The following is a 27,970-nucleotide window of genomic DNA, read 5'->3' as shown; positions in this document are numbered from 1 at the left end:
CTTGACACACGCATAACTCAGATTTTTCTGTTGTGGTCTCTGTTCACAGTACCCACTCACCAGTAACTGCCAGCACTTCCACTTTCATCCTCCATCAAAATCCAAGACAAACAATACTTTCTTTAGGTTGCCTCTTCTAACTGCTCCAGGCAAGCTAAGTAACCTTCTGTGCTTCTATAAATGCACACTCAGGTCAATTACTGCACTTATCACAGTGTTGTGTTCTGCTGCTTCTCCTACCAATTAAACTAGGAACCTCTTCATGGAAGCAAATGGGTCTTAAGAATCTCTGTATCCCCAGTACTTGGCAGAGTGTTTGCCATGCCAGGTGCTCAATCGGTGTTTGCTGAATAAAGGAACTGATGGTATTTTGATCAACATTATTCATAACTTTGCAACCTAGTTTAACTGAAGGTGACCTGGGGTTATATAATTTTAGACAGAGTCAATTGTAAATACAGACACATAAGTTGTTTTACTCCTTATTTATTGATGTTTTGGCCTCAGAGAACCAAAGATATAAATGGATATGTATGAAGGGTGAACAACTAAGGATACCTCAGAGATATTTTAGCCAAAAGATAATAATGGAGAAAAGAGAGAGGGAATTGTATAGGAAGTAGATCCATCAGCTAAAAGCAATAGCCTTAGGTATTCAGGTAATCAGGTTACAGATACAAAGCTAAACAGAAATTCTATATGCATCTAGAGAAAATGACACACATTTATTGGTAAGAATGTAAAGTAAATATCAATTACCTGCTTAAAGAAGTTGAATGTGTTTAACAGTTGTATTAAGTCAAACTTTACCATTACAGAATGCTACCTTATTACCTATAATTTCTAAAATGAATAATATTACTTGAATTGTACTAAAATATTGGTAAGCATATACATTAAGGAGGGGAAGAGGTCTCAGAGATAACTGGGTACAATATGTTATAGATGAAAGACACCAAGGCCCAGAGAAGCTAAATGATTTAGTTAAGTCACACAGGTGGTTAGAAAGGCCAGGACTTTTTAGATTTTTACTGTTAAATTCAGTTTTCCTTCTGCTACATAGCATCTCAGGGAAAATTTTACTAATCTTCCAAAATTTATGAATGAGATCTATATCCAATCCCAGTAATAAGATCATTTTAGATGAAAATTAGTGAAAAGAAATGAATTTTATTCAGATGAGAGATTTCATAAACTGTTCTCATACTATAGGGAATTTACTTAAGAATAATTCCAAGAATATTATCTAGTAGAAAAAATTACTGAGCAATCAGGTTTTTTAATTTGCACACTATATTAGTTAACAAGTGCTGAATTGTATATAACTCTTCTGGATAATTATTAATTGTGTCCCCATTCAGGAAACAGATCTAATGAGCCAATTATTAATCTCTACAATAAACAGAAATAAAACTCACAAATACCTGAATTAACTTTGTTTCACTACAATTATTAGCATTTTTTTAACCCTGTTACACATTCAATAGGATGAGGTCATCCTTGTGCATGCAGCATTTTTCAATCATTTTTAAAAGTTTTTTCTATATTTTTTTCATCATGATAATCAAAGAACCATATTTTTGTAAAATGCAGTTTAAAAAATACGTAAAATACAGCAAAGGCCAAACAAACCCTTAAAAACCAGTAACTCTGTTTCTCCTCAACAGCTGACAGAACTACCAAAAAAAGAAAAAGGTGGGGGGAAGACTTCTTTTTGAGGAGGCCATCTGACTAAATCAGATTATGGGAAAGCTAGAAGTGTGAAAGCTTCCTCAGCTGTACCACTCGAGTAGGGATGGTGATGTGGCTTCCCTAGAATGGGAATACGGTGAGCACAGGTCTGAGGAGTCAGAAAGCTCCCCTAGTCTAACTGAGGTCATGACCGAGGAGAGCTGCATGAAGAATCAGTACACCTTTCCAGCTTGGGAGGATACGTGTACTTACCTGATTTCACCAAAATGATTTCACCTGTAGCAAATTGAAAATTTCTAACTGCACCACAGTGAGGTACCTGCAGTCTTTGGTGCGGAGCCATGATAACTGGGGGACATCTGATGCTGCTACACCAGTAAGTGTTTGACTTACTGGATGTCAGGGCTATCTAAATACTAAGCAAAGTAAGTGACACTGATCACTATGAAATTAAAAATGTAAGAAACACTTCTATCTACTAATATATGTTTGAAAATGCTTACCCATATAAAATTTCCATTGTTATATAAAGGCTTTCATGATGCAACTCCCTGGCTCTTAAGTTTAAAAAGTACAGAATAAAATTCTTAATCCTAAATTTTTGTCACTGAACTTAAGGGTCTATGACTGAAGTAAAAGAGAGAAACATCCCCAAACTGGTCATTATTGAAACCATAAATTCAGTGTGAAACCAGCTTCAAAACTACAAATTATTTTAGACAAATAAATATATATGTTCACATTTATAAAAATTTTCCACATTACTCATAGAAATAAGCTTCATAAAATTTACATACAGAATACAATAAAAATCAGTTCTAATGATGATTTAGCTGTCATCCTCCTAATTAAAAAGTTCTGTGTTTGAGGTATCACTTGAAGAGATGCCAATATGGCACAGTTGTAAAACAACCCAGGAGTCTGTCCTAAAAATTCTATCCAACACAGCGTCATCTCTATGAGGCGGAACTACACTTGTCTTTTTAAACAAGGAAGGAAATTGTAATTGTTACAGTTCAGAGGAGGCAGATACTAGAAACTGTTTTGTATAACAGTAAATATTCCTTATAAATATTTTCATTTCATCTTTCTGCCAACCCATTCATTTCAAATGTTCTAATTAAAACCAAGTAAGCGGCTTCATCTCCTATGACATCCAAAAAAGATGAGATCCAAAAACAACAGTGAAAAATTTCACCATCTTTATATATTATCATAGGATATAAAGCTATTAAATCTTTCAGAGTCCAGAGCAAAGCATTATCCCCTACCTCACTTAATCACTGGAAGGTGGATACTTGATTCAACAAATACTCATTAAGTGCTAGGTAGGTTATCTGTGTTGACTGTAGTAAAGCCATTTACAATCATTTACAATCAACTTAGGAAGCAGTAACACTAGTCGGACAAAGAGTCATGAATACCAAAAATGATGTGTTTTGTATGTACAAATATCCATATTTGGGGCATGTCTACCAAGTAGTAAGACTGATTCAATATTTTAGAGTCAGCACATTAAAAATGTATTGCCAGATGACAATGGTCCCATATATGAAAAAAATGTCTATATGGAAAAGGCTGTGATTTATTGCAAGGCATAATTATATAGCAAATTCCAAGGAGGGTCAGATAATTTTCAAAACCAATTTTAAAATTTAATGGCTTAGGCCGAAGATCCAGTTACTTTTTGGAGATCTCAGAAGGATTAGGGGTGGAAGAATGCTTTTCCTTTTTTCTCTTCTTTTTTTCCTTTTTGTGGTGTTTCCCCCTTTTTGACTTATTCTTTTTTTCTTTTTTCTTTTCTTTCTTCTGATATTTTTGTTTCTTTTGTTTTGAAGTGTCCTCTTCAGTGGAACTGGATGAATAAGACCTATGGGCAATAATACATACTGACTGATAATTGCATTTATGGCAGATAGGTAAATTTTAAATGGTATTTTAACTGTCTTAAATCATTCTTGGAGCAAGGTGAGGTATAAACAAAGAAACTCAAAATGTGCTTTATATATTTGTATTCTCTTCAAGTACTGACTTTGGAATTTTTGCTCGTTGGCCACAGAAACTGATGAGTAATTCTGCTCAACTCTAGTAATAAGTTTTAAACTCAGTAAGGATGTAATGGTTTTTCTGTGATTTTCAGTTTTTCATCCTGTCATACCCTTCAAAATCTTACAAGGTAAGAAAAGCGTCATTTACCAAGCCTTTATTATACATACAATTCAGGTGTGTATGCAGTAACTTGTTAGCAGGGTCTCTTAAAAGAGCTACAGAAAGAGGCAGTTATATAAAAAGGGCTATAATTGTACCTGGGCATTAATGGGTGAGAGCTGAAAATTAGCAAAGTAAAAGCACTTTTGTTAATTCTTTTGATTTCTCAAGTTAGAATACTTGAATCTTCTAGATGCAGAATGACACAGCTGAGGACTTGCAATCCAAAGTAATTTTCACTGGTTACAAAAAAGATGTGTTTGAATGAGTATAAATGAATGAGGATGACTAAGCATTATTCTTTTTTTCTAATATTACTCTAATAAAAAAAAAATTAGGGGGGGAAACTATAAAATTCCTTCCTCTACTATGAGAAAAAAAGAAAAGTAACAAAAAACAGAGAAGCCACCTCTTAAGATCTTATATAAACAATAATCTGCCCCAAACTCTGTGAAAAGACAGAAACCAAGTAAATTTAAAATTAAAAAAGACATCTCAAGAAATAGTTGAGTGATCTAATGATTAAAAGTTAAAGCCCAAGCTAAGAAAACCCAACAGAGACATAGGGAAGGGAAAAAGATTAGTGTCTGAGACTGTAAGGTTGAGTCTATAGAGTGACTCATGAATCCTGTGTAGGAAATCCCAGTTTTCCCTTGTTTCTGTGATGCTGTACTCTCTTCTCCATCTTGTCTGTCTTACTTGGACTTCTGGCTGTTTCCTGGCCAATTTTCTCATGGAGTCTCTTGTTCCCTCTTCAACTCCATTATTGTCAACTCTTGTCTGTTTTCCTATTTTTTTTTTTTTTTAAGATTTTATTTATTTGATAGAGAGAGAGGAAGGCAGAGAGAGAGGTAGAAGCAGGCTCCCCACCGAGCAGAGAGCCTGATGAGGAGCTCGATCCCAGGACTCTGAGATCAAGACCCGAGGTGAAGGCAGAGGCTTAACCCACTGAGCCACACAGGCGCCCCTGTTTTCCTATTTTAAAGACCCTGCTTGACCTATGGATTCTGACTAGAGCTTCTTTGCCTGTACATTTTTCTTTGGCTTTTTGGTCCTAGATTCTCATTTCTAAGATAAGGTGTTATACTTGTACATAACTTCTATTAGGTGGCAAATCTCTGCTAAGCATGCCTAGAAAAGTTCATTTAATTTCAGGCCCTGTCTGAGTTGATACTAAAAATTCACAGGTGGCTGATGAGGGTTGTTGAAAGACTTGAAGGAATTTTCAGCATCATTAGTGAGTATATAAATCCTACTAGTAACTTAATTTTGTAGCCATGACAATGATATTTTGAGAATACAAATATTTAAGCTCCAACTTCATATATATGAGGACAAAATATATATAAAGAACTTAGATATCGTCCAATTAAAAGCCTGGCTGATGTTTTAAAATAAAAATTCTAGAACACATAAAAGAAGGGAGGGTGGCTATTATTTATTTATACCTTAATTTGCTCCAAGAAAAAAAAAAATTTAAGGTGGCTAGGTATCAACATTTTTTGATTCCTGACTTTGTTATTATACTGAAACAACTGAATATCTTAACTGAATTAGTGTCAAATTAACTGGACAACACACAAAAAATAAAATTTTATAATCCATCCTGGATTCACAGTCCTGCTTTTAAAAAACAAGGATGTTAAAAAATACCTTTTCCTTTTTTTTTTCAACTTGATTTTCTCTTTGCTTTTTGCTTTTTTCTTCTCCTCTTCTTCATTTACTCCTGTGTGTTGAGGGGAAAGAATCAGGATACCATGAATCTACACACTAATATGGTATGCATACATTTTTTTTTAAATTTTGGTTGTTGGCTGATGAATTTCATTGGTTAGGATATTATACTTTTCTTGTAATAACTTTTCCTTTCCTGGTAGTTTTTTTTTAAATTGAGGTATAATTGACATATATCATTACATTCCTTTCAGGTGTAAACATAATAGTTTGATATTTGTATATACTGCAAAATAATCACTGTAAGTATAGTTAACATCTATCACCATGTTACATAGTTACCCCCAATTTTTTTTTCTTTGTGATGAGGACTTATAAGATCTCTTCTCCTAGCAACTTTCAAATATACAGTACGGTACTATCAACTATAGTCAACATGCAGTACATTATATCCCCATGATTTATTTTGTAACTGGAAGTTTGCACATTTTGATTACCCTTATCAACTGCCTCTAACAACCACAAATCTCTTCTCTGTATCTTCTAGCTTGGCTTTTTTGTTTATTTTTTAGATTTCACATATAGGTGAAATCATACAATGTTTATCTTTCTCTGACCTATTTCACTTAGTTTAATACCCTCAAGGTCCTTAATTATTTTTATTTATTAAGAATCTTGTAAAAACTATTATAGGCTTTTTTAGAAAAATTTCTATCACTGCTAGGTACATTAAGTAAAAAAAAATTCATGCACTCCACCATTAATTTCCATAGCAAATCAATGTCAACAATTTGGTGGGCAGCACTTCAGGTCTTAAAAAGCAAAACAATACAATCAGATACAGATTTTCTCTTCCTTCTTCCTTCCTCCTTCCTTCCTTCTTTCCTTTCTGTCTCTCTCTTTCTCTTCTTCCTTTCTTCCTACCTTCCTCCCTTCCTTCCTAGTAGATGCCATGCTCAACATGGGGGATGAACTCACAACCCTGACATCCAGAGAGTTGACCTTGCATGCTCTACTGACTGAGCCAGCCAGGTGCCCCTTGAATACAGCTTTTTAAAATTTTCTTTTTCAAACAAACTTAGCATTATGGGATTCTAGGATCATGATGTTAGGATCCCAGGACAACAACAACAGATCTAGTCTGGTGTGTTTTCTTCTAAGCTTGCTCTCTAATAACCAAATATGCATATACAGTCACTTATGTAAAATAGTTACATATAATTCCTAAGTTTTTGTTTCTCTCTTTTGAAAGATGGATATATGGTATTTTATATGGTATATAATACAGTGGCATATATAATATTTTGCACCTTATTTCACCTTTGTCAAAAAATCAGCTGAGCAGCAAAAAAAAAAAAAAAAAAAAATCATTTAGACTTCTGCTTCTGGGAAGATGAACTAAGTGTATTTTTTTCTATCTCTCCCAGTAAGTTCAACTAAAAAATACAAGACATTATAAAAACAAACATAAAAAATTGAAAAGTAGAAATAAGACAGACCAGCTAAGGATCCTAAAACCCAGAGAAGGACAGAGTAGTGAGTTCCCTGGAATTCTTGCTTCCTATAGCCCAGACTGGAAGCGCAAGAAGCAGGCAACCTGGCAGTGTCAACAGGTACATCAAAAAATGCCCTAACGAAAGCCTCATTTCCTTACCCAAAGGACCAAAACAGGGACAGCCTAGGAACAGGTAGCTAGTAGATAATAATTGCCCTTTCTGAAGTCAAACATCACAGAAAAAATAGGCACCACCCCTACCCCATGTCAGCAGATGCCAGATGGGAAACCTAGACATTCCAACCTTGTAAAGCTGTGATAAGGCACCTCAATTCCCCAGCGTGCCTAAGTGGGTGGCCAGAACTTTCATCTCCACAGGCCAGTATAGAGATCTCCACTAATAGTGTCAATGGAGACCACTTAGGAAGCTCTGATTTCTGCTGCCACCCAGTAGTAATGAGGGATCCCTTCCATCTACAGTGAAGTATTGGCAGAGGAGAGCTCATGAAAGTCAGGGCCTTCATCACCACTCAGTGGTAACAAGACCACTCCCACAATGGGATACCTCAACAGGGAGTTGGAACTCCTACCTCCACCCGGCAGTAGCAAGAAGTCATGCCACTTTGAGTATTTGTGGAACCTGAGTGGGGAAACAGAACTTCTGTCTCCTCCTGGCAGTCACAAGGTGGTATCCCCACTTTTCTTTCTGTGGTCATACCAGAGAAAATCAGATAAAAGAGAAGGTTTAAGAAAAGTCAGAGATGCATAATACAACATAACAATGCCCAAGTTTGAGCTGAAAAGAACTCAGTAAGTCAAGAAGCAGGAAGGTCTCAAATTGAATAAAAAATCAAACAATGAATATGCAACACCATAATGAGAGCGGTATTAAAATAATCCAAAAAGATTTTAAAGCAGCTGTTATAAAAATGTTTCTATGAACTATAATGAGATGCTGGAAACAAATGAAAAAATATGAAAGCCCCCAAGAAACTATAAATCCAAAGAAGAACAAAACAGAAATTTTAGAACTAAAAATATAATAAGTGGAATTAAAATACTCAGTGGATGGGCTGAATAGCAGAATGCAAAGCACTGAAGAAAAATATCAGTGAACAGAAGAACAAAACAATAGAAATCACCCAGTCTGAGCAATGGAAAGGAAACAGGCTTAAAGAAAAGAGACTGAGGAATCTGGGGGACAGTAACAGAAGACACAGTATTTATGTCCCTTGGAGTCCTGGGAGGAGTGTATAAAGAAGGAGGGGCATAAAAAGTAATAGCTGAGAACTTCCCAAGTTTGTCAAGGGACATAAACTTACAGACTCAAGATGCCGAGTAACCCGAAACAGGGTAAAACCAAAGAAATCCATATCAAGTTAAATGACAATTTAACCTTTGAAAACAAATGAAAAAAAAAAATCTTGAAAGAGAAAAATAATACATTACTTATGTGAGTGAAACAATTAGAATGGAAGCAGATTTCTTATTAGAAAGCACAGAAGCCAGAAGTTAAATGGCACAGCATTTTTTAAGTGCTGAAGGAAAGGTCAACCTAGAATCCTCTATCCGGTAAAAATATTCTTCAAGAATGAAAGAGAAATCAGGACACAGTCAGATAAGGAAAGATAAAAGAATGTGTTACCAGCAGACAGACCCTAAAAGAATGACTAAAGGAAGTTCTCTAAATGGGAAGGAATTGTAAAAGAAGAAATGCTGGAACATTGAGAAGAAACTCAGTAATCAAAAACCTGAGTACAATAGGCTTTCCTTCTCTTGAGTTCCTAAATTATGTTTGATGGTGGAAATAAAAATTAAAACTATTGTCTCATATGGTTCTAAATGTATGTAGAAAACATAATTAGGACAACAGTATTAAAAAGGGTAGAGGGTAAAGAAACATAAAAGGAGGCATGGTTTCTACCCTTCACTTGAATTGGCAAGATGACAATACCAGTAGACTGTGATTAATTTTGTATACATAATACTTAGAGAAGCCACCAAAAATTTTTACATAAAACACCATAGAAAAATTTAAAAACACTATGGACTTGCATTTCCCATTAAAAAAAAAAAAAAACCACTATGGACAAAGCCAAAGATAGTACAGATACATCAAAATGCAATTCTACAAGTGTTCAAGTGACACTGTAGCTAAATCAAAGCACTAGAGATAATTCTAAAAGATATTCAAGTAACCCATAGAAGGCAGGAAAAAAAAAAAAACAAGAATGAAAAAAATAAGAATTAAAAACAGAGAAAGTCAAAAGAAAACAAATAATAAAATGGCAGAATTAGCCCTAACATATAAATAATTAACATAAAAAAAGAGATACCGATTAAAAGAAATTGGCAGAGTGGACTGAAAAATATGATCCATCCATCCACACTGTTTATAAGACTCCCACCTCAAATAAAATGATATAGACACACAAAGTAAAAGGATAGAAATACGTCAAACATTATCAAAGAAAACCTAGAGTAGCTATATTAATAGCAGATAAAACAGACTTCAGACAAAGAGGCATAATATAAAGATAAAAGTTTTGACTCATTAACAAGACATATCCTAAATGTGTATGCACCAAATAACAGAGCTAAAAATACATGAAGCAAAAACTGATAGAAAGGAGAGAACAGGCAAATCTATGATGGTAGAGATTTCAACATCTCTCTCTCTCTCAACAATTAATTGATACCATACACAAAGTAAGCAAGAACAGAGAAAAACTCCACAATACCATCGATCAACAGAATCTAAATGATATTTTAAAAACACTCCACCCAACAAAGGTAGACTATACCTTTTTTTCCAAGTGCCTACAGCACATAGACCAAGACAGTCTATACATCCTCGGTCATAAAGCAAATCTTAACAAACTTAAAAGAACTGAACATATACAAAGTTATGTCTCTGTCCATAATGGATTCAAATAAGGAATCAGTAAAAAAAAGATAATAGGAAAATTTACAAACACTTGGGAAAAAACAACACCCTCAAGTAATCCACTGGGCAAAGAAGAAGTCTCAAGTAAAACAAAACACACTGAAGTGAATGAAAGTGAAATATATCAAAATTCATGTAACACAGTAAAGCTGTGCTGACAGGAAAATTTATAGCACTAAATGCTTACAAGAGAAATGAAGAAAAGTCTCAAATTAATAATACCTAAGCTTGAATCTCAAGAACATAGGGTGAGAAACCTAAATAAACATAAAGCAAGTAGAAGGAAGAAAATAATAAAGCACAAAAATTAATGAAATTGAAGACAGAAAAAAAAATAGAGAAAAAGAATAAGAAAAGGAGCTGGGTCAATAAACCTGACAAGTCTCTAGCAAAATGTGAAAGAAAAAAAAAAGACACAAATTAACAGTGTCAGGAATGATAAAAAGGATATCAGCGCGGACCTGTATACATCAGAAGGATAACTGAAATAAATCTGACAACTTAGACAACATGAACCCCTTTCTCAAAAAACAAACTGCCACAACTTATTTCACATGAAACAGAATATTTCAAAAACCCTTTAATTACTGAGGAAATTGAATTTGTAATTTAAAAACTTCTAAAAAGAAATCTTCAGGCCCAGAGAACTTCACTGAAGAAGTTCACCAAACATTTAAAGAAAAATTAACACCACTCTTATACAAATCTTATTCAATCTTTCAAAAAAAAAAAAAATAGAAGAGAATGAAATCGCAATAATTCTACGTCACTGTTACTCTGATACCAAAGTCAGACTAATATAGTACAAAACAAGAAAACTATAGGCCAACATGTTTCATGAATATAAACGGAAAAATCCTTAATAAAATATTAGCAAATAGAATTCAGGGGTGCAGAACTGGTTCAGTTTTCAAAAATCAATAATATAATCTACCATATTTACAAGCTAAGGGGAAATCATAATATACTGATCGATGCAGAAAATGCTTTTGGCAAAAATCTGACAACTATTCCACAATAAATACTCTGAGAAAAAACAGGAATAGAGAGTATCTTTCTTAACTTGATGAAGAGTGACTACATAAAAGTTAATGCTAACATTATACATAATGGTCAAAGTATAAATGCTTTCGTCCTCTAGGATTAGAATCCAGGTAAGAATGTCTTCTCTCACCACTCTTTCTCAACACAGTGCTGTAAGCTCGAGGTATGGTAATAGAGAAAAAAAAAAAAAAAACAAGAAAAAAGAGACTTACAAATCAAAAGGAAATAAATAAAACCACTACTATTTGCAGATGATATGTTGGTTTACATAGAAAATCCCAAGGAATCTACAAAAAACTCTTAGTGTAAACACAGACAAAAGAATTGCATTTCTGTAAGTCAAGCAGAGAAAGACAACTATCATATGATCTCCCTGATATGAGGAAGTGGTGATGCAACATGGGGGCTTAAGTGGGTAGGAGATGAATCAATGAAACAAGATGGGATTGGGAGGGAGACAAACCATAAGTGACTCCTAATCTCACAAAACAAACTGAGGGTTGCTGGGGGGAGGGGGGTTGGGAGAAGGGGGATGGGGTTATGGACATTGGGGAGGGTATGTGCTTTGGTGAGTGCTGTGAAGTGTGTAAACCTGGCGATTCACAGACCTGTACCCCTGGGGATAAAAATATATGTTTATAAAGGATAAAAATAAAAAAAAAAAAGAATTGCATTTCTATATACTAGTTATAAACACAAAGACAACAAAATTCAAAATAGCCTAGTAATAAACAGAGACAATAAAATTCAGAATACACCATTTATAAGTATTTTTAAAAAGAAATATTTATAAGTAAAAAACTAATAAAACATGTACAGGATTTTATGCTGAAAATGACATAATGCTGAGTAAAGAAATCAAAGATCTAAATAAATGGAGAGAGATCATGTTCATGGATGGGAAGACAACATAGTAAAGATGTTAATTTTCCTAAACTGATATACATTTTTAATGCAATTGTTTTTTTTAAAGATTTTATTTATTTATTTGACAGACAGAGATCACAAGTAGACAGAGAGGCAGGCAGAGAGAGACAGAGAGAGAGAGAGAGAGAGGGAGAGAGGAGGAAGCAGGCTCCCCGCTGAGCAGAGAGCCCAATGTGGGGCTCAATCCCAGGACTCTGGGATCATGACCTGACCTGAAGGCAGAGGCTTTAACCCACCGAGCCACCCAGGTGCCCCAATGCAATTCTTAACAAAATCTTAACAAGATTTCTTTGTAGATATAGATATTATTCTAAAATTTATATGGAAAGAATAGAGAATAGTTGAAACAACTCTGGATAAGAATAAAGTGAGAAGAATCAGCATATTCAATGTTAAGACTTATTATATAGCTATGTTAATCAAGACCGTGTGGCAGTGGTGGAAGAAAAGACACAAAGATCAGTGGAATGGAAGAAAGAAACAAACCTACACAAATATGACCGACTGCTATTTGGCAAAAATGCCAGAGAAATTCAATGGAGGAAAGATAGCTTTCCAACAGAGTGCTAGAACTGTTGGTTATTTTTAAGCAAAGACCAAAACCTGGCTTGAGTCTCTCATCTTAAATAAAAATCAACTCAAAAAGGATCATGGACTTAAACACTATTCAACGAAGAAAAGAAACAAAACTACGGAAATGTGCAGCAACCTGAGTGCATCTCCAGAGAATGATAGCTAGTAGAAAAAGCCAATCTAAAAAGATTATAAACTATAGAATCAATTTATGGAACAGTTTCAAAATTATATTACAGAAATGGCAAATTTTTGGTTGCCAGAAATTAAGAAGGTTGTAAGGACAAGAGGGAAGTGGCTGTGACTTTAATAGAAATATTATCTTGATTCTTATCAATGTCAGAATCCTGGTTGTGATATTATACTATAATTTTGGAAGATGTTATCATTGAAGGAAACTTGGATAAAGTGTACAAAGTGCTCTCTGTATTATCACTAATAGCTGCATGTGAATCTACAATTCTCTGAAAATAAAAAGTTCAAAGAAATCAATTGGCCATAAATGTACGGATCTGTTCTGTTCCATGGATCTATCCTTACATCAATACCCCATTGCCTTAATTACCTGGAGCTTTACACCAAACCCTGAAATAGGTTGTGCTAGTCCTCCAACTTTATTACTCTTTTTCAAAGTATTTTAGCTATTCTAGTTTTTTACATTTCCACAAGACCTTTAAAGTGGCTTGTCAATTTCTAAAACAGTCTGTTACAATTTTGATTGTGATTAGTTTGAATCTATAAATCAGGTTGGAGTGAACTGACACCTCTCTCTTTTTTTAAAAAATTCAGTTATCGAATACATAGTACATCATTAGTTTTTGATGTAGTGTTCAATGAGAGAACAGACATCCTAAAAAGATTTAATCTTCTATTCCACGAATATGGTCTATCTTTTGATTCGTTCATTTCTTTAATTTCCCTCACAATGTTTTGTATGTTCCAGACTTGCACATCTTTTGTCAGTTTATTCCTAAGTACTTCACATTTTTAATGCTGTTACAAAAGGTATTTTTAAATTTTCAGTTTTTGATAGTTTGTTGTCAAAATACAGAAATAAAATTGATTTGTGCCCATTGGTCAGTCTCGTATTCTACAACTTTGCTGAACTTAGTTTTCAGGTTACTAGTTTCTATAAGTTTATTTTTTGTTTGTTTGTTTTTGTTTTTGTTTTGTTTTGTTTTGGTAGATCCTACAGGATTTCTATATAGAGGACCAAGTCATCAGTAAATAGCTTTTACTCTTTCCTTCCCAATCTGGATGACTTTGATGATTTTTCTTGTCTTATTGTGTGGCTGGACTCCCCACTACAATGTTGAACAGAAGTGGTAGGAGTGGACATCTATGTTTCGATTCTTAGGTTATAGAAACATTCAGTCTTTCGCCATTAGGTATTATGTAATCTTCCTTTTTTTTTTTTTTTAAACATATGTCCTTTATCAAGTTGATAAAGTTCTTTTCTTTTCCTAGTTTGCTGAGCATTTTTATCAAAAATAAAGTTCTTTTCTTTTCCTAGTTTGCTGAGCATTTTTATCAAAAACGGACAGTGGACTTCCTCATATAATTTCTTAAAATGTTGTAATTATCATATAGGTGTTCTTTTTAAAAGAATATTGAAATGGTGAATTACATTGGTTGGGTTTGAATTAAAACATATCTTATACTACTGGGATAAACACCACCTGGTCATAACATCCTTTTCACATATTGCTGGATCTGATTTGCTAAAATTCTTTTAATTGCTTAAAATTGTTTGTGCCTGTGTTTGTAGGAGTCTCTATTTGCAGTGTTATCACAAAAATGCTGGTCTTATAAATTAGGTTGGAAAGTACTCCCTCTTCAATTTTTAAGATTTTATGTAGAAATGGTATTATTTCTCCTTCAATATCTGGTAGAATTAAGAGAGAAGCCATTCGGCTATGGAGTTTTCTTTGATGAAAGTTTTTAAACTAAATATTTGACTTCTTTAGTACATGCAAGCCATTCAGTTTATTTCTTCTTCAAAGAGTTTTGGTAGTTTGTATGTTTTAAGTAACTGTCCATTTTATCTAAGTTGTCCGATTTATTGCAATAAGGTTTTTCACAGTATTCCATTATGTTAGCACCTTTATAATTTGGAGTGTTGTCACTTCTTTAATTTCGGATACTGGGGTTTTTGTTTGTTTGTTTTGATTTTTACTTATCAGTTTGGAGAGCAATTTTTCAATTTTATAGATCTTCTCAAAGGGCTGCTTTTGGTTCTACTAATTTCCTCTATTGTTTTCCTATTTTCCATTTCAGTGATTTCATCTCTGACCTTTTTTATTTTCTTTCTTCTGCTCACTTTGGGTTTCAATACTCTTCATTTTCTAGTGTTTAAGGCAGAGGTTACATTCTAAATTTGAGACATTTCTTCTTTTCTAATACAGGAATTTAGTGCTGTAAAATTTGCCTTTTAAAAAAAAACTTATTTATTTATTTGTCACACAGAGAGAGAGATCACAAGTAGGCAGAGAGGCAGGCAGAGGGAGAGGGGAAAGCAGTCTCCTTGCTGAGCAGAGAGCCCAATGCGGGGCTTGAGCCCAGGACCCTGAGATCATGACCTGAGCCGAAGGCAGAGGCTTACCCCACAAGAGCATCCCATAAATGTTACACCATCTTATGTTCAAAATGCTTTCTAATTTCCTTTTGCCTTTTTTCTTTGACCTAATGGATTATTTAGAAATATGTTAGATTACATATATTGGGAAATTTTGTTAGAAGGTATTATTAAATTCCTAACTTAATTCCCCTGTGGATAGAGAACATAATTTGTATAATGTGAATCCTTCAAAAAGTATTAAGACTTGTTTTATAGCATATAATAAGGTCTATCTAGGTAAATGTTTTACCCGCTCTTGAAAACAAATGTGTATTCTGTTGTTGGGTGATGTGTTCTACAAGCACTGAATAGGTCAAGTTGGTTGACAGTGTTATTCAACTCTTACATATCCTTTCTGATTTACTGTCTTACCTGTTCCATCAATTAATGAGAGAGGAATGCTGAGATCTCCAACTATAATTGTGGATTTATTTACCTACAAGGATTTTCCCTGGTGGTTCTAGCAGTTTGTCTCATACAGTTTGAAGTTGTAATTAGGGGCATAATCACCTAGTATTCATAAACACTTAGAATTCAGATGCCCTCTGTACTAACACTTTCATCATTACAAAGAAATCCTCTTTATCCCTAGTGATATTCTTTGTTTTGAAATTGACTTGATCTGACATTAAAATAGTCACTTTAGCTTTCTCTTGAGCAGATTTTTTTGGTATCTGTAAGTTCAGAATGACTACTATAAACATGCCCTTCCTGCAAAGTTGTAAGAAACCAAGCAAATAAGTAGCTAGGGGAAAAATAACTACTTCCATTTAGGAATGATGGATAAGGAATCCAGTGTCTCAGTTACATACAGAAATTAGTTCTAATAAAAAAGAAATAATTCTAGAACTCAAGAAATCTTTTTTCCTGGCTATGACACTTAGGAAGTAGCAATATTGACAGTAACGGTATAAGAGAATTCAAGCACTGAAGACAAAAAAAAGTTTGATTTAGACAGTTCAGTGTTTCGATACCACCACTCTTAAAATGATTCCACCTCTATTTATTGAAGTTCCTTCTGAGACAGGATATTGAAATGTAATAGGCATAGGGAAAAGAATCTGAGTTTTTTCAAAACAGTATTTTCTTGGAAAATGATACAATTAACCTTTGGAGTACAAAATTGAAGGCAAAAAGCCCCTATGTACTTTACCACTTAACGTTTCTAATGTTCAGCAAGAGTGGTAGACTTTTGTGTAACACACAGGCATCACAGGATATGATCCAGTGCTTGGGAGACAACTTTGGGATAACAAGAAAGGACCACCTAGTAGCACCAGCAGCATCAGCCACTACATCTTTGCGTATGTCACCAGGTGTTTAGTTTACTCCCATTGCATTTCAATACCTAAGTGGTTCCAAACCTAGATCCATTAGTCTAAATTTCCATTCACTTTTGTGACTTCTAATCAACTACTTAGCAAATATCTTTTGTAGCTTTCTTATGAAAAGTATATTTTTAAAATAATTTTTTCAGTGTTCCAAGATTCATTGTTTATGCACCACACCCAGTGCTCTGTGCAATACGGGCCCTCCTCGAAAGGTACATTTTGAGCCAAATACTAGTTTCATTCTAATCATGCTATGGATTCACTTAAGCCCTATCTTTATGAAGACTGAAACCACCACTGTAAGTTATTTTCTTGAATCTGATTCCAGCAGGTACTAAAGGGAATAAGAGACACAATTATGGTAACATACAAATACCTGACTGTGGTATTTTCTCCTGGGCAGCATTCAGTATCAACCATCCTTAAATAATATCAAGTATGAACTTAACATAAACTTTTCTTAAACAAACAAAATCATACCAAAACATCAAATGAAGCCCAAACCCCCAAATTTTTCAAAATACAACATTTCTTTTGTGGACTGCACTAAAAGAATATCATAAAATATTAAGGGATGAGATATCAGGAGAGGACTACCTCCTGATTACAGGTAAATAGCTGATTAATACTGAATGATGCTAGGTAAAATAGAATGAGAAAAAAATCCATACTGTTGATTTCTTGGGTCCTTTGGAAATAGTAAAATCCTTTTACTTTGGCTTTCTGCATACTATAACATAAATAGGACTTCAGATATTTGCTACTATCATGTATAATTCCAAAGGCAAGTTTCTTTAGCAAGTTCAAAATATACTATAAAACCTTAAAAAGCTAACTAACCCATTGTAATGCCACTGAACAGAAAGCATGCTCACTCACAAACATACACAGTGAATCAGTAAGATCTTTAAATTCTTGTTAGGTACAGATTATTGACTCTTTCCCTGTTCACAGCACTTGTAATACAATTTTATAAGGCTGCATGGGTTCCAGGTTGTTGTACTGTAAGACAACAACTTGTTCTCATCCATGCCAAGTCCTGCTCTCACATTATCTAATCTGTGTCAAAAATCGATGTATTTATCATTTGGACTTTTGTTTTAAATGAAATATCAAATTATGTTCTTTTAATTCTTTAAATACATTAAATACATTGAAAAATATGCTATATAATAGAAACAAATGTAAACAAAAGCAAAAAATATATAACTTAAACGAAAATAAGTTTTGAGTTTTATTTGGGGACATTTAGCTCTCTTCCCCTTATGTCTCTATTTCATAAAAGCAGAACAACTAATTAACGTTAAGTATACTAAAAATTCTTTGCTTTCTCCTGGCTCCTCATTTTTATTGTCAACCAAAAAAGTACCCCCCAAACCATAACTTATTCAAAAGAGCTGATAAAAGAGCTCCCCACCTCCAAGAACCAAGGAAGGATTTAGGAGCCCTCAGCAAGTCCATGTTTTACCCTCATGCCATCAGAGATCCCGAGCAGCATCAGAAAGTTATCAATGCAACTAAGAACCTCTACCTCTGTATACTTTTTCTTCCTGTATTTAGGAAGAAGTTTATTGTTTATTTGAGTAGGGGGTCACTGGGCTTCCACCAGATGACCATGAAATAAATATGGATCCCTTTTATAATACTTTTTGAAATCTGCAAGATATCCTGAAATAAGCACTGTCTTGTGTGGGAGCCATGAGACTTGGAAACAAGTTCTGAGCATTTAAGTGATGGTAAGCAAGTGTATCTTTTTAAGGGGGAAAAAAAAAGTCTGTATTGAGTTAGTCATTCTCAATGTGAAGTTAAGGGAAAGCTGATTCTAACAAGGAAGTCTGACCAACTACTCACTATTCTGGTATATGGTATGTTAACTCCCTCCCTTTTCCTGCCAGGGTAAGATTTGCCCCAAGTTTTCTGATTCAAAAGTCACCTCTAGACTAAGCCACTATTCATGATAAGGGTGTACTTTCTCCTTCAAGATTGATGTGGTGAGGGAAAAAAGGTCAAGAACCAATAGACTGGGTAATCTCTACGGTAGGAAAGCACCACACTGTAAACACTATAGGACAAGTAGGTAAGAAACATGGATCACAATGCTACCTTCATGGTGACAAGTTAGTGACCTGGGGTGACCGTGGTGACAAGTTAGTTACCTGTCCTCAGCTCCTTTCCTGTAAAACTAGGTTTAAATTATGTGTTCTCTAGCAGCCTTACTAAATCTAGAGTTTTTGTTTTGGTTTGATTTTGGGTTTTCTTGTTCTTTATTTTTAGATAGGACAGTGGAGATAGATGGGGTGGGAACTGTCTCTGTGGAATTGACAATCTTAGCCTTTCTCTCCTAGAATCTTCATTTTGCTCTTTCAGCCTGGTCTCTATGACGGGAGTGGCTGCCTTCCTGAGACTGCCTCTACAAGTGCCCTAGAGACTCCCTTCTTATCTCTTCTATTCCTATAAAGTCTTCCTTTTTAGGGTCTACTCCCTTACTTTGTTAGAAACCTCTGGAATCAGTGCTCTAAGAAAGAGTACGTGAGAGGTAAATTCTTCCTTCCTTCCTTCCTTCCTTCCATTCTCTCTCTCTCTCTTTACTTCAAATGCCTGCCACAAGGCCTTTATTCTATTTCACACTCGGTTGATAATTTGGGCGGGCATATAATTCTCATTTGGATATAATTTTCCTTCAAAAATCTGAAAGCATTATCCACATCTACTAGCTTCCAGTATTTCTTTACAGAAGAACAAAGTTATTCTGACTCTTGATCTTTCACCTATGACCTGTTTTATCCTGGACTCTTGAAGTGTGAATTATATTCTCCTTATTTCCTATGATACAAAGTTTTGTAACAATGCGCCTTTGTGTGGGTCTATTTCTAACACCTGTAGCCTGCTGAGGTGATAGAGGGAAGACATCTGGCTTCACTGAGTAGGCAAAGGGAAGTGAAGGGGATTACTTCAGATTTTTAACCAGTTCTTCTGTTTTTAGATTTACAGATGCCTTTACAGAGGTACCTAAGGACTTATTACCAAGTCTTTGGGGAGTTTTAAAGTATTTACTATCAGGTGACTCCTCAGACTTCCTACTATTCAAGGATTGAGCTTCCTCAAGTGTGCTGTCCATTATCCCTAAACCCACCTGCTTTTCAAAATTTTGTTACTACTGCTTCCTATTTCATTTTCTTTGCCTTTGTGGGTTTATGTTTTTTAAAAAAATTCTTCCACTCTCACTTCAGTGGTGTTTCAGTAGGTAATAAAATCAAGTGCGTACAGCCAAGAAGCTATCTTTACCTGAAGCTGTATGTACTCATATGTAATGTAAGTCTTGCTTGCCCTTTCTAGGACTCTCCTCCTCTTGCCTTCTCAGCCCGTCCTACTACGCTGGCATTTGACTTCACTTACATTCACTAGATATAATGTGGAAAACTTAAAAAGTTTTAAAAGGTACATGGTTTATTCTCTGATGAGCTAAAATAAGATTTTAACATTTTGTACCTCTCTCATTCCATGCCTAAGCCCATATTCAAGTAAGTTGCATTTTTATTCTGTGTGACATCTACCACATGGCATTTTGAAGTTCAAAAAGTATTTTCACCTACAGCATTATATTTTATCCCTAAAAACCCCACTGCAAGGATGGGCCATTTATACACAAGATGGGAAAGAAATGGTTAAACAGTAGGTATGCAATCTTCTCTTTGAGGAGAGAGGAGGATGCCCCCAAGAGAGAAAAAAGGTAATTTAGTCAAATCTCTTCCTAAACAGGCTAATGACAGACCTCCTGGAAACAAATGAATGGTATTTCCTAACTAGAGAATAGTTGGCCAGGGGGAGGAGGGTGTTGTGCTTAATTAACAGAAATTTATTTCCTCACAGTTCTGAAAGCTAGAGGTCCATAATCAAGTTGCTGGCAAGAGAATCCTTATTTACAGACTGCTTAAAGTAGGATGTAGCTGGTTTGCCTAAGATTATTTATGGTACCTAATCCTGGGATTTATGGATTTATGAGGCATGGCTCCCTGGACTATATGGATATAAAATTGAGATATTTCATGATTAAAGGACTTTCTTTTGGGTAAGTAATGAAGAAAACTCATGTTAATCTTGGCCAGAGTGGGTTCTGAAGTAGAAAGAAAACACGTGGGGAGCTGTATTGGTGGTCCTAGAACCCTTGCAGCTTTCCCTATGCCTCATGTCATGTATATACTTGAAATTACTAGTAAATCTGGCTACCAGTGAACATCTCTGATTGGAGTGAGTGTGACTTGACACACCAATTCTTTGTGATACCCCACAAGGAAAGTAAGACTTGAAGTAGTTAAATGACTTGCTGAAAGGCACATGCTACAAAATGGCCAAACAGGTCTAGAAACCAAGTCTCAAATCAGAAGCTTTGTACCATGTGACACATCTTAGTGTGATGGAAAAACAATAACAAAACCTGCCTTGTGGAATCAGAAACAGACTTGCCTCCTGGTTCTAACACTGATCACTTGTTTGATTTCGGGCAAAGCACTTAGAATAGTCAAAGCCTATTTCCTTACCTATGCAATACCTATTACATAAAATACACGACCTATCTAACTGATCAATACAAGAGGACAATGAACATGACATAATCATAGGCAAGAAGTTTGGAAACATTTCTAAAGGACGGAGGGAAAGAAAAAGCACCACTCACTTTTTTCTTGTAGCGCCTGCGATTTACTCAGTTCTGCGTGCTCTTCCTCGCTCTCTTCACTGCTGGTGCTGCTCACGTCCAGAACTATGTCCCTTTTGGGGTCCACTCGGAGAAAATTGCGGCATTCAAATGTCAGGTGACCAGCTAAGTAAAACAAACACACAAAAACGTGAAAGACAAAATAATATATACATCATGTATTTGTGGTTTGTTGCCTCAGGGTTAAGAAACAAGTTACAATTTTAAAAATACAATGTCTAAACTTTGATTATTCAGTGGGTGATAGTTTGCTTTCCCTGAATGAACCACTCAAAAGAGAGAACTTCCTTTCTTCATCAGGGCTTCTAATTTAACAAGCATTTTTGGCTACATCACACTTCCTGTATTTTCCCTTTTTATGTACTTAATTACATAGCAACTATATAGCTTTCATCTAATTAAAGGTGTCATAATAATATAACTTTTTTTTTTTTTTAAGATTTATTCACTTTAGAGAGAGAGCGAGCATATATAGGGAGGAGCAGAGGGAGAGGGAGAGAGAAACTCCAGCAGACTCCTCGCTGAGCCCAATGTAGGGCTCCATCTCATGATCCTGAAATCATGAACTAAGCCGAAATCAAGTTAAAAGCTCGACCAACTGCACCATCCAGGGTGCTCTTCTACAGAACACATAAATAAAAATTTCATTCTGAAAAAAAACTTTCATTCTGATATCATTCACCCTCTAAAGACTCTCCCCATTATAAAACTGTAATAATTACCCATTTAGTGCATGATACAGCTTTTCCAAAAATCATATAGTACAAATAACACAAAAGTACAGGAAATTATATAGCCAATATATACCCAAGTGCCTATCACCCACATGTTAACATTTTGTCATATTCACTTAGCTTTCTTTTTTTAAAGTAAATCTTTGCAAAAGTACTGTACACACACACCCGTGCACACACACACACACAAAGGTGGGGACCTTGCACCATTCCTTGGAACACTGTCCTAATCCCATTATTCTGTCTTTGGAAGCTGGTATATTACAGTTGGTATTTATCTTTCCAAAACAGCACACTGCATTATTTTATAACCTAAACTCAATTATGCTTACCTATCAGTTTGCAATTAGTTTTTGCCACTCAAAATTATGTTTTGCACTTGTATACACATTCAAATACAGATACACACTAACACATTAACAATGAAACAAAAAGTTACCTCAAGCATTACTACATTTGATATTCAAAAACAAAGATAAGAAACAACACACAGTGCTGGTGGTAACCACATAATTGATTCCATGATCCATTAATGACTCACTCTAACTCTATGCTAGGGTTTATTTCTAGTCCTCTTACTTTAAGTGTGAAATCCTTTGTAAGTTCTACATTTATACAAGAACACCTCTTATTAGAGTCCCAATCTTAAGCAGGACCCCAGGCCTTGCTTTTATCTGTTATACTCTGCCAACCCACGAAAACACAAGTTCATGAACACTGGGTTCAGGAAATACCCTCAAGTCTTACCTCTTTGAATTTCTGTTTTCCTTTGATTGTTATCTTCTAGTTCTTTATTTTCTTCCTAGAACACTACTGTAACTAATATATGTATTGTACATTTTATACAAGTTTCTTAATTATTTGCAAGAGGACCCAGTCTGCCATACTGCTAGAAACAAGTTTCCTCTGTTGTGATTTCTTTCCAAATGAATCAAAAGTATTCTTTTTAGTTTACAAACATATGGAGTTTTCAAATTATGCTTTTGTTGTTTTATAAATTTATTACACTGCTACCAGAAAGTAGGGTCTGTATGAGATCAGTTATTTGCTATTTGCTGAGATTTATTTTGTGGACTATCACCTAGTAAAGTAAAATACATTTGGATGTATTTTAAAAGAATGTATATCACACTGTAGGATAGAGTGCTATGTCTATTTTGTTGTTTAAATCTTCTCCATTGTATTTATTTTTTGTCTAGTAACTTCTGATAGTGTAATTTCTAAACACCTCTATCATCAAAGATTTGCCAATTTCTCCTTGGAATACAGTTTTTACTATAAATATTTGGAGACTATATTAGTAAGCACAATCAAGATCATTATCATTTTACCTTTTTCACTGTTCTTGAATCTCTATTCCTAATACTGCTCTTGTTCCAAAGTCTGATGTTGAAATTTCTCTACCAGGCTCTTTTGGTTGTTATTAGTTTAATCATATGAAGTTATCATTTTTGTGAGAAAAACCACTAAATATCAATGATATTTAATCTATCTCCCTTCATTCCCCAATCCCTTTATTTTGAAAATTTTTACACAGTCTTTAATTTTCTGTTGTTTTATTAATAATGACATATAGCGGGGGCACCTGGGTGGCTCAGTGGGCTAAAGCCTCTGCCTTCGGCTCAGGGGCTCAGGTTATGATCCCAGGGTCCTGGGATGGAGCCCCGCATCAGGCTCTCTGCTCGGCAGTTAGCCTGCTTCCCTTCCTCTCTCTCTGCCTGCCTCTCTGCCTACTTGTGATCTCTGTCAAATAAATAAATAAAATCTTAAAAAAAAAAAACACATATAGCTGCAATTAAGTTTCTTTATCTAATTTGATATTAGTCCAATTTTCCCCACATTTTTATTTAAATTCCAGTTAGTTAACATACACTGTAATACTAATTTCAGGTTTAGAAGTAGTGATTCATCAATTACATATAGCACCAGGGGCTCATTCTAAGTGTCTTTCTTAATGTCTATCACTTATGAAACCCATCTCCTACCCACCTCCTTCATGGACCTTCAGTTTATTCTCTAACATGAAGTTATGTGTTTCTTGGTTTGTCTCTCTTTATTTTCTCCCTTGTGTTCATTTGTTTTGTTTCTTAAATTTGACATATGAGTTAAATCATATGCAGACCAATCCTTTCTTTTTTTTTAAGATTTTATTTACTTTGACAGAGAGATCACAGGTAGGCAGAGAGGCAGGGACAGAGAGAGAGGGAAGCAGGCTCTCTGCTGAGCAGAGAACTTGATCCGGGGCTCAATCCCAGGACCCTGAGATCATGACCTGAGCCAAAGGCAGAGGCTTTAACACACTGAGCCACCCACACGCAGCCCACACTTTTTTAAAGTAATCTCTTACACTCAACATGGGGCTTGAATTCATAACCCCTAGATCAAGAGTTGCATACTTTACTAATTGAGCAGGCCAGGTGCCCCACTACCAGATCAATTTTCAATATTAATTTCTTAACCTGGAAAAACAGTTCCTGCCTCGCTGGAGGCAGTGTAAATTCACTCCTCATACTTACCCATGGTATAAGCCTAGGTTGCCAATTCTTGATTATTCCTTTTCTTCTGATTATTATTTTGCAGGAATTCATACAATAAAGTTTTCTGCCACTCTCCCTAGATAGTGAATGTGATTTTTCTAATCCCCACTTCGCTTAGAAAAGTCGGGCTTTATGCAGGAGTTCCCATCCCAGCCATGCTACCATCCCACAGTGGTCTGAGGCTTCATTCCCTATCCATAGACGTCTACCCAGTAGGCCTGTGGACCTCATCGTTTTCAGCTATTATTCCCTGTTCTGGCTTTGAGTTCCTTTTCATTTACAGCAATGGAAGTTCCCTTTCATTCATTTGAGCTGGGTTATTTCTGTTGTTGTTATTCTGGTTTTCTCAGCATTTCTGTGTTGAAAGCATAAGGAGGACCTTCAGTCTTGGTTCAGCTTGCCATTTTGATCAGAACTCCTGATGATACACTATTCCCTTTACTTAAGCTAGCTCTGCACCCAAACACTTCATACTACAATGAATATTTAAAGTAAATAAAATACTGAAGTCACAACCACACTGGAAGCAAGCTCCATCTCACATGCATTTTAGCTTTACTTCAATGAAACTGACCCTAAACTAATCTTAAGACAAGTGACCCATGAAGCTACAAATAGAGTTTCCTATTTTTTTTTCCTCTTGGGGGAATAAGTGAACAAAATTAGGAAATAATCGTATTCCAAATTACAATTCTTGTGACTTCTTATCTAAACGGACTCTAAGCAATGATCAGAAAGTTCTTAGGTGACCAGAAACAAATTCGGGCCACAGATACACAGAGACATTTCAAGTTACAACCTTTTAGTGGCTGATTACTCCCAAATTCAAGGTGCCCTGACTAGCCAAACAATCCTGAGAAAGAATAAAAGTTGAAGACTCACACTTCCTGATTTCAAAAATTTCCACAAAATTATAGTAATCAAAACAGGATGGTACTGTCACAAGAATAAACATACAGGCCAATAGAACAGGATTAAGAGCCCAGAAAGAAACCATATACATATGGCCAATCAATTTTTGACAAGAGTGTCAAGACTGCTCACTGGGGAATGAACGTCTCTTCAACAGATGGTGCCAAAACATCTTGATTTTCGTATGCAAAATAATAAGGTCGAACATCTTATTCATATCATATGCAAGCCTGACTCAAAATGGATCAACGACTTAATAATATAAGATTTATGACCATAAAACTCTTAGGAGACAGTAAAGGGTCAGTCTTCATGACCTTGAATTTGGCAAAGGATCTTAGATATAAAACACCAATGGCACCTGGCGCACCTGGGTGGTACAGTCGGTTAAGCATCTGACTGTTGGTTTGGGCTCAGGGGGTGATCTCAGGGCTGTGGGATTAAGCCCTGTGTTGGGCTCTACACCTAGCATAGAGTCTGCTTGAGAGTCTCTCTTCCTCTCCTCTGCCCTTCCCACTCTCTCTCTCTCTCTCTCTCTCTCAAATAATAAATAAATAAATCTAAAAAGAAATTACCAACAGCACCAGCAAAAGAAAAAAATGATGAACTGGACCTCATCAAGATTTAAAACCTTTTTGCAAAGAAACTATTATGAAAGTGAAAAGATAACCTATAGAATGAGAGAAAATATTTGCAAATAATATATCTGATAGGTTTTAACATCCAGTATCTATACAAGTGCTCTAACTCAAGAACAAAATAAACAAAAGTAATCATGAATATTAATATGACCCCCAAAAGTATAAAAATTAGCATATTATAGTAACACAAAAGTAACAAGATAATTTTTTAAAATATTTCAGAAACAGTTTAATAATTTAATAATTTTCATATAAAACAGCAAATTAAGAGGCCATATTGTAAACTGTTTATTTTTAAAACTGTAAAACACCTGCATTACAAAATACTATCGCTGTTTTGTTAATTAAAGCAGTTAAATTAATTAAATTAATTTAATTAATTAAATTAATTAACGTTAATTAAATTAATTAAAAAACAACGGAAAAAACCCCCAACTCACTTAAAAAATGGATGGAAGACTTGAATAGACATTAATCCAAAGAAGATATACTAATGTCCAATAAGACTATAAAAAGATGCTGAACATCATCAGTCATTAGGGAAAATGAAATCAGAACCACACTGAGATATCACTTTCTATCTACGAGGATGGCTACACTTATTAAAAAAAAAAAAAGGAAAAGAAAAATAAATGTCAGCAAGAGAAATTGGAATTCTTGTATATTTCTAGTGGGAATATAAAATTTCTAGTGGAAAACAGTTAGGCAGCATCTCAAAAAGCTGACACAGATGAACCAGCATTCCACTCCCTAAGCATATACCCAAAAGAACTGAAAAGAGGGATTCAAGCAGATACTTGTGCATGGATTTTCACTGCTCCATTAGTCACAATAACAAAAAAATGGAAACAATCTAAGTGCCTACCAACAGATGAATGAATTATACAACGTGGTATATCAGACACACACACATACACAGGCTACAACATGGACGGACTCTGAAATGTTACAAGAAGGGAAATAGGCCAGCCACAAAGTACAAATACAAAGTACAAATATGATTACACTTCCATGATATATCCAGAATGGCCAAATTTATAGAACAGGAAGTGCATCAGAGTCTGGGGCCCGGGGCAAGGGGCGGCTGCAGAAATAGAGGTTATAGCATTTGTTTAGGGTGATGACAAGTGTCAGAATAGACAGTGGAGACAGTTGTACAACACTGTGAATGTAATTAATGTCCCTCAATTGTATACTTAAAAATGCTTAAAACAGCAAATTTTATGTTATATTTGTTATATATATGTTATATATTTTACCACAATTTTTACAAATGGTGGGGAAAAGACCATGACATAGTGTCAAGTTTCACAAATTACAATTCCAGTTTTCCCACTTAATAATAAAGAAATTCTCCTGAGCCTGTTTTCTGATTTATAACAGTAATAAGAGTCAGTAATAATTATTGAGGAATTCCTATGGCAAACCATTGAGCTCAACCCTTGCTAGTGAATTTAATCTTCACAACAGCTCTGTGGAGCTAGGGGCTATAACTGTTTCATTTTATAGACAGGAAACTGACACAGGTGGTAGAGCAAATTCCCTGATGTCACAAAGCTAGTAAGTGCCCGAGGGGGTTTGCACTGAGGCGACTGATCTGGGTATCAGTCTTTTCTTTTGAATGTTCATAAAAATGGAGACCATGAAACCTACTTCATAGGGTTGTTTTAAGAATGAGACACAATTAATTGTCTCTTTAAAGCGCTTAGTCTAGACTCTAGCACCAAGAAGGTACTTTATACATGGTGTCAGGTTATGACCATTTGTTGTACCAATAAAGGGAAAGGTATATTCTCCCTTGTCTGCATTCAAGGAGTGGCTAGATGGGTAATGTCAAGTGCCAAGTAATAATAAAACCTATCATTGGATTTAGACTGTCCTGATAAAGATCTGTCAATGAATGAAAAGAACTTCTGTTTTATAA

General features: G+C 35.1%; 1 protein-coding gene across 2 annotated transcripts in view; it reads right to left on the bottom strand.

Moving 5' to 3' along the window:
* Window positions 1-470: 470 nt before the first annotated feature.
* Window positions 471-27,970, bottom strand: part of SREK1IP1 (SREK1 interacting protein 1) — a 43,998-nt gene continuing 16,498 nt past the window's right edge. Inside the window, exons 3-5 of one of the 2 annotated variants that reach the window (XM_004764555.3) lie at window positions 21,184-21,327; window positions 5,554-5,626; window positions 471-3,562 (exon numbers count right to left, since the gene is read on the bottom strand). In XM_004764555.3, the coding sequence (XP_004764612.1) occupies window positions 3,373-3,562; window positions 5,554-5,626; window positions 21,184-21,327 (407 nt within the window). In that variant the 3' untranslated portion in view covers window positions 471-3,372. The remainder of the gene's footprint in view (window positions 3,563-5,553; window positions 5,627-21,183; window positions 21,328-27,970) is intronic. The other variant, XM_013062477.2, reaches the window with a different exon arrangement.

The sequence above is a fragment of the Mustela putorius genome, unplaced genomic scaffold (genome assembly GCF_011764305.1).
Source record: "Mustela putorius furo isolate JIRA1106 unplaced genomic scaffold, ASM1176430v1.1 tig00000145_pilon_pilon_pilon, whole genome shotgun sequence".
Taxonomy (NCBI): Eukaryota; Metazoa; Chordata; class Mammalia; order Carnivora; family Mustelidae; genus Mustela; species Mustela putorius.
The sequence above is the reverse complement of the archived record's forward strand: the minus strand, read 5'-3'. Positions and strand labels throughout refer to the sequence as shown.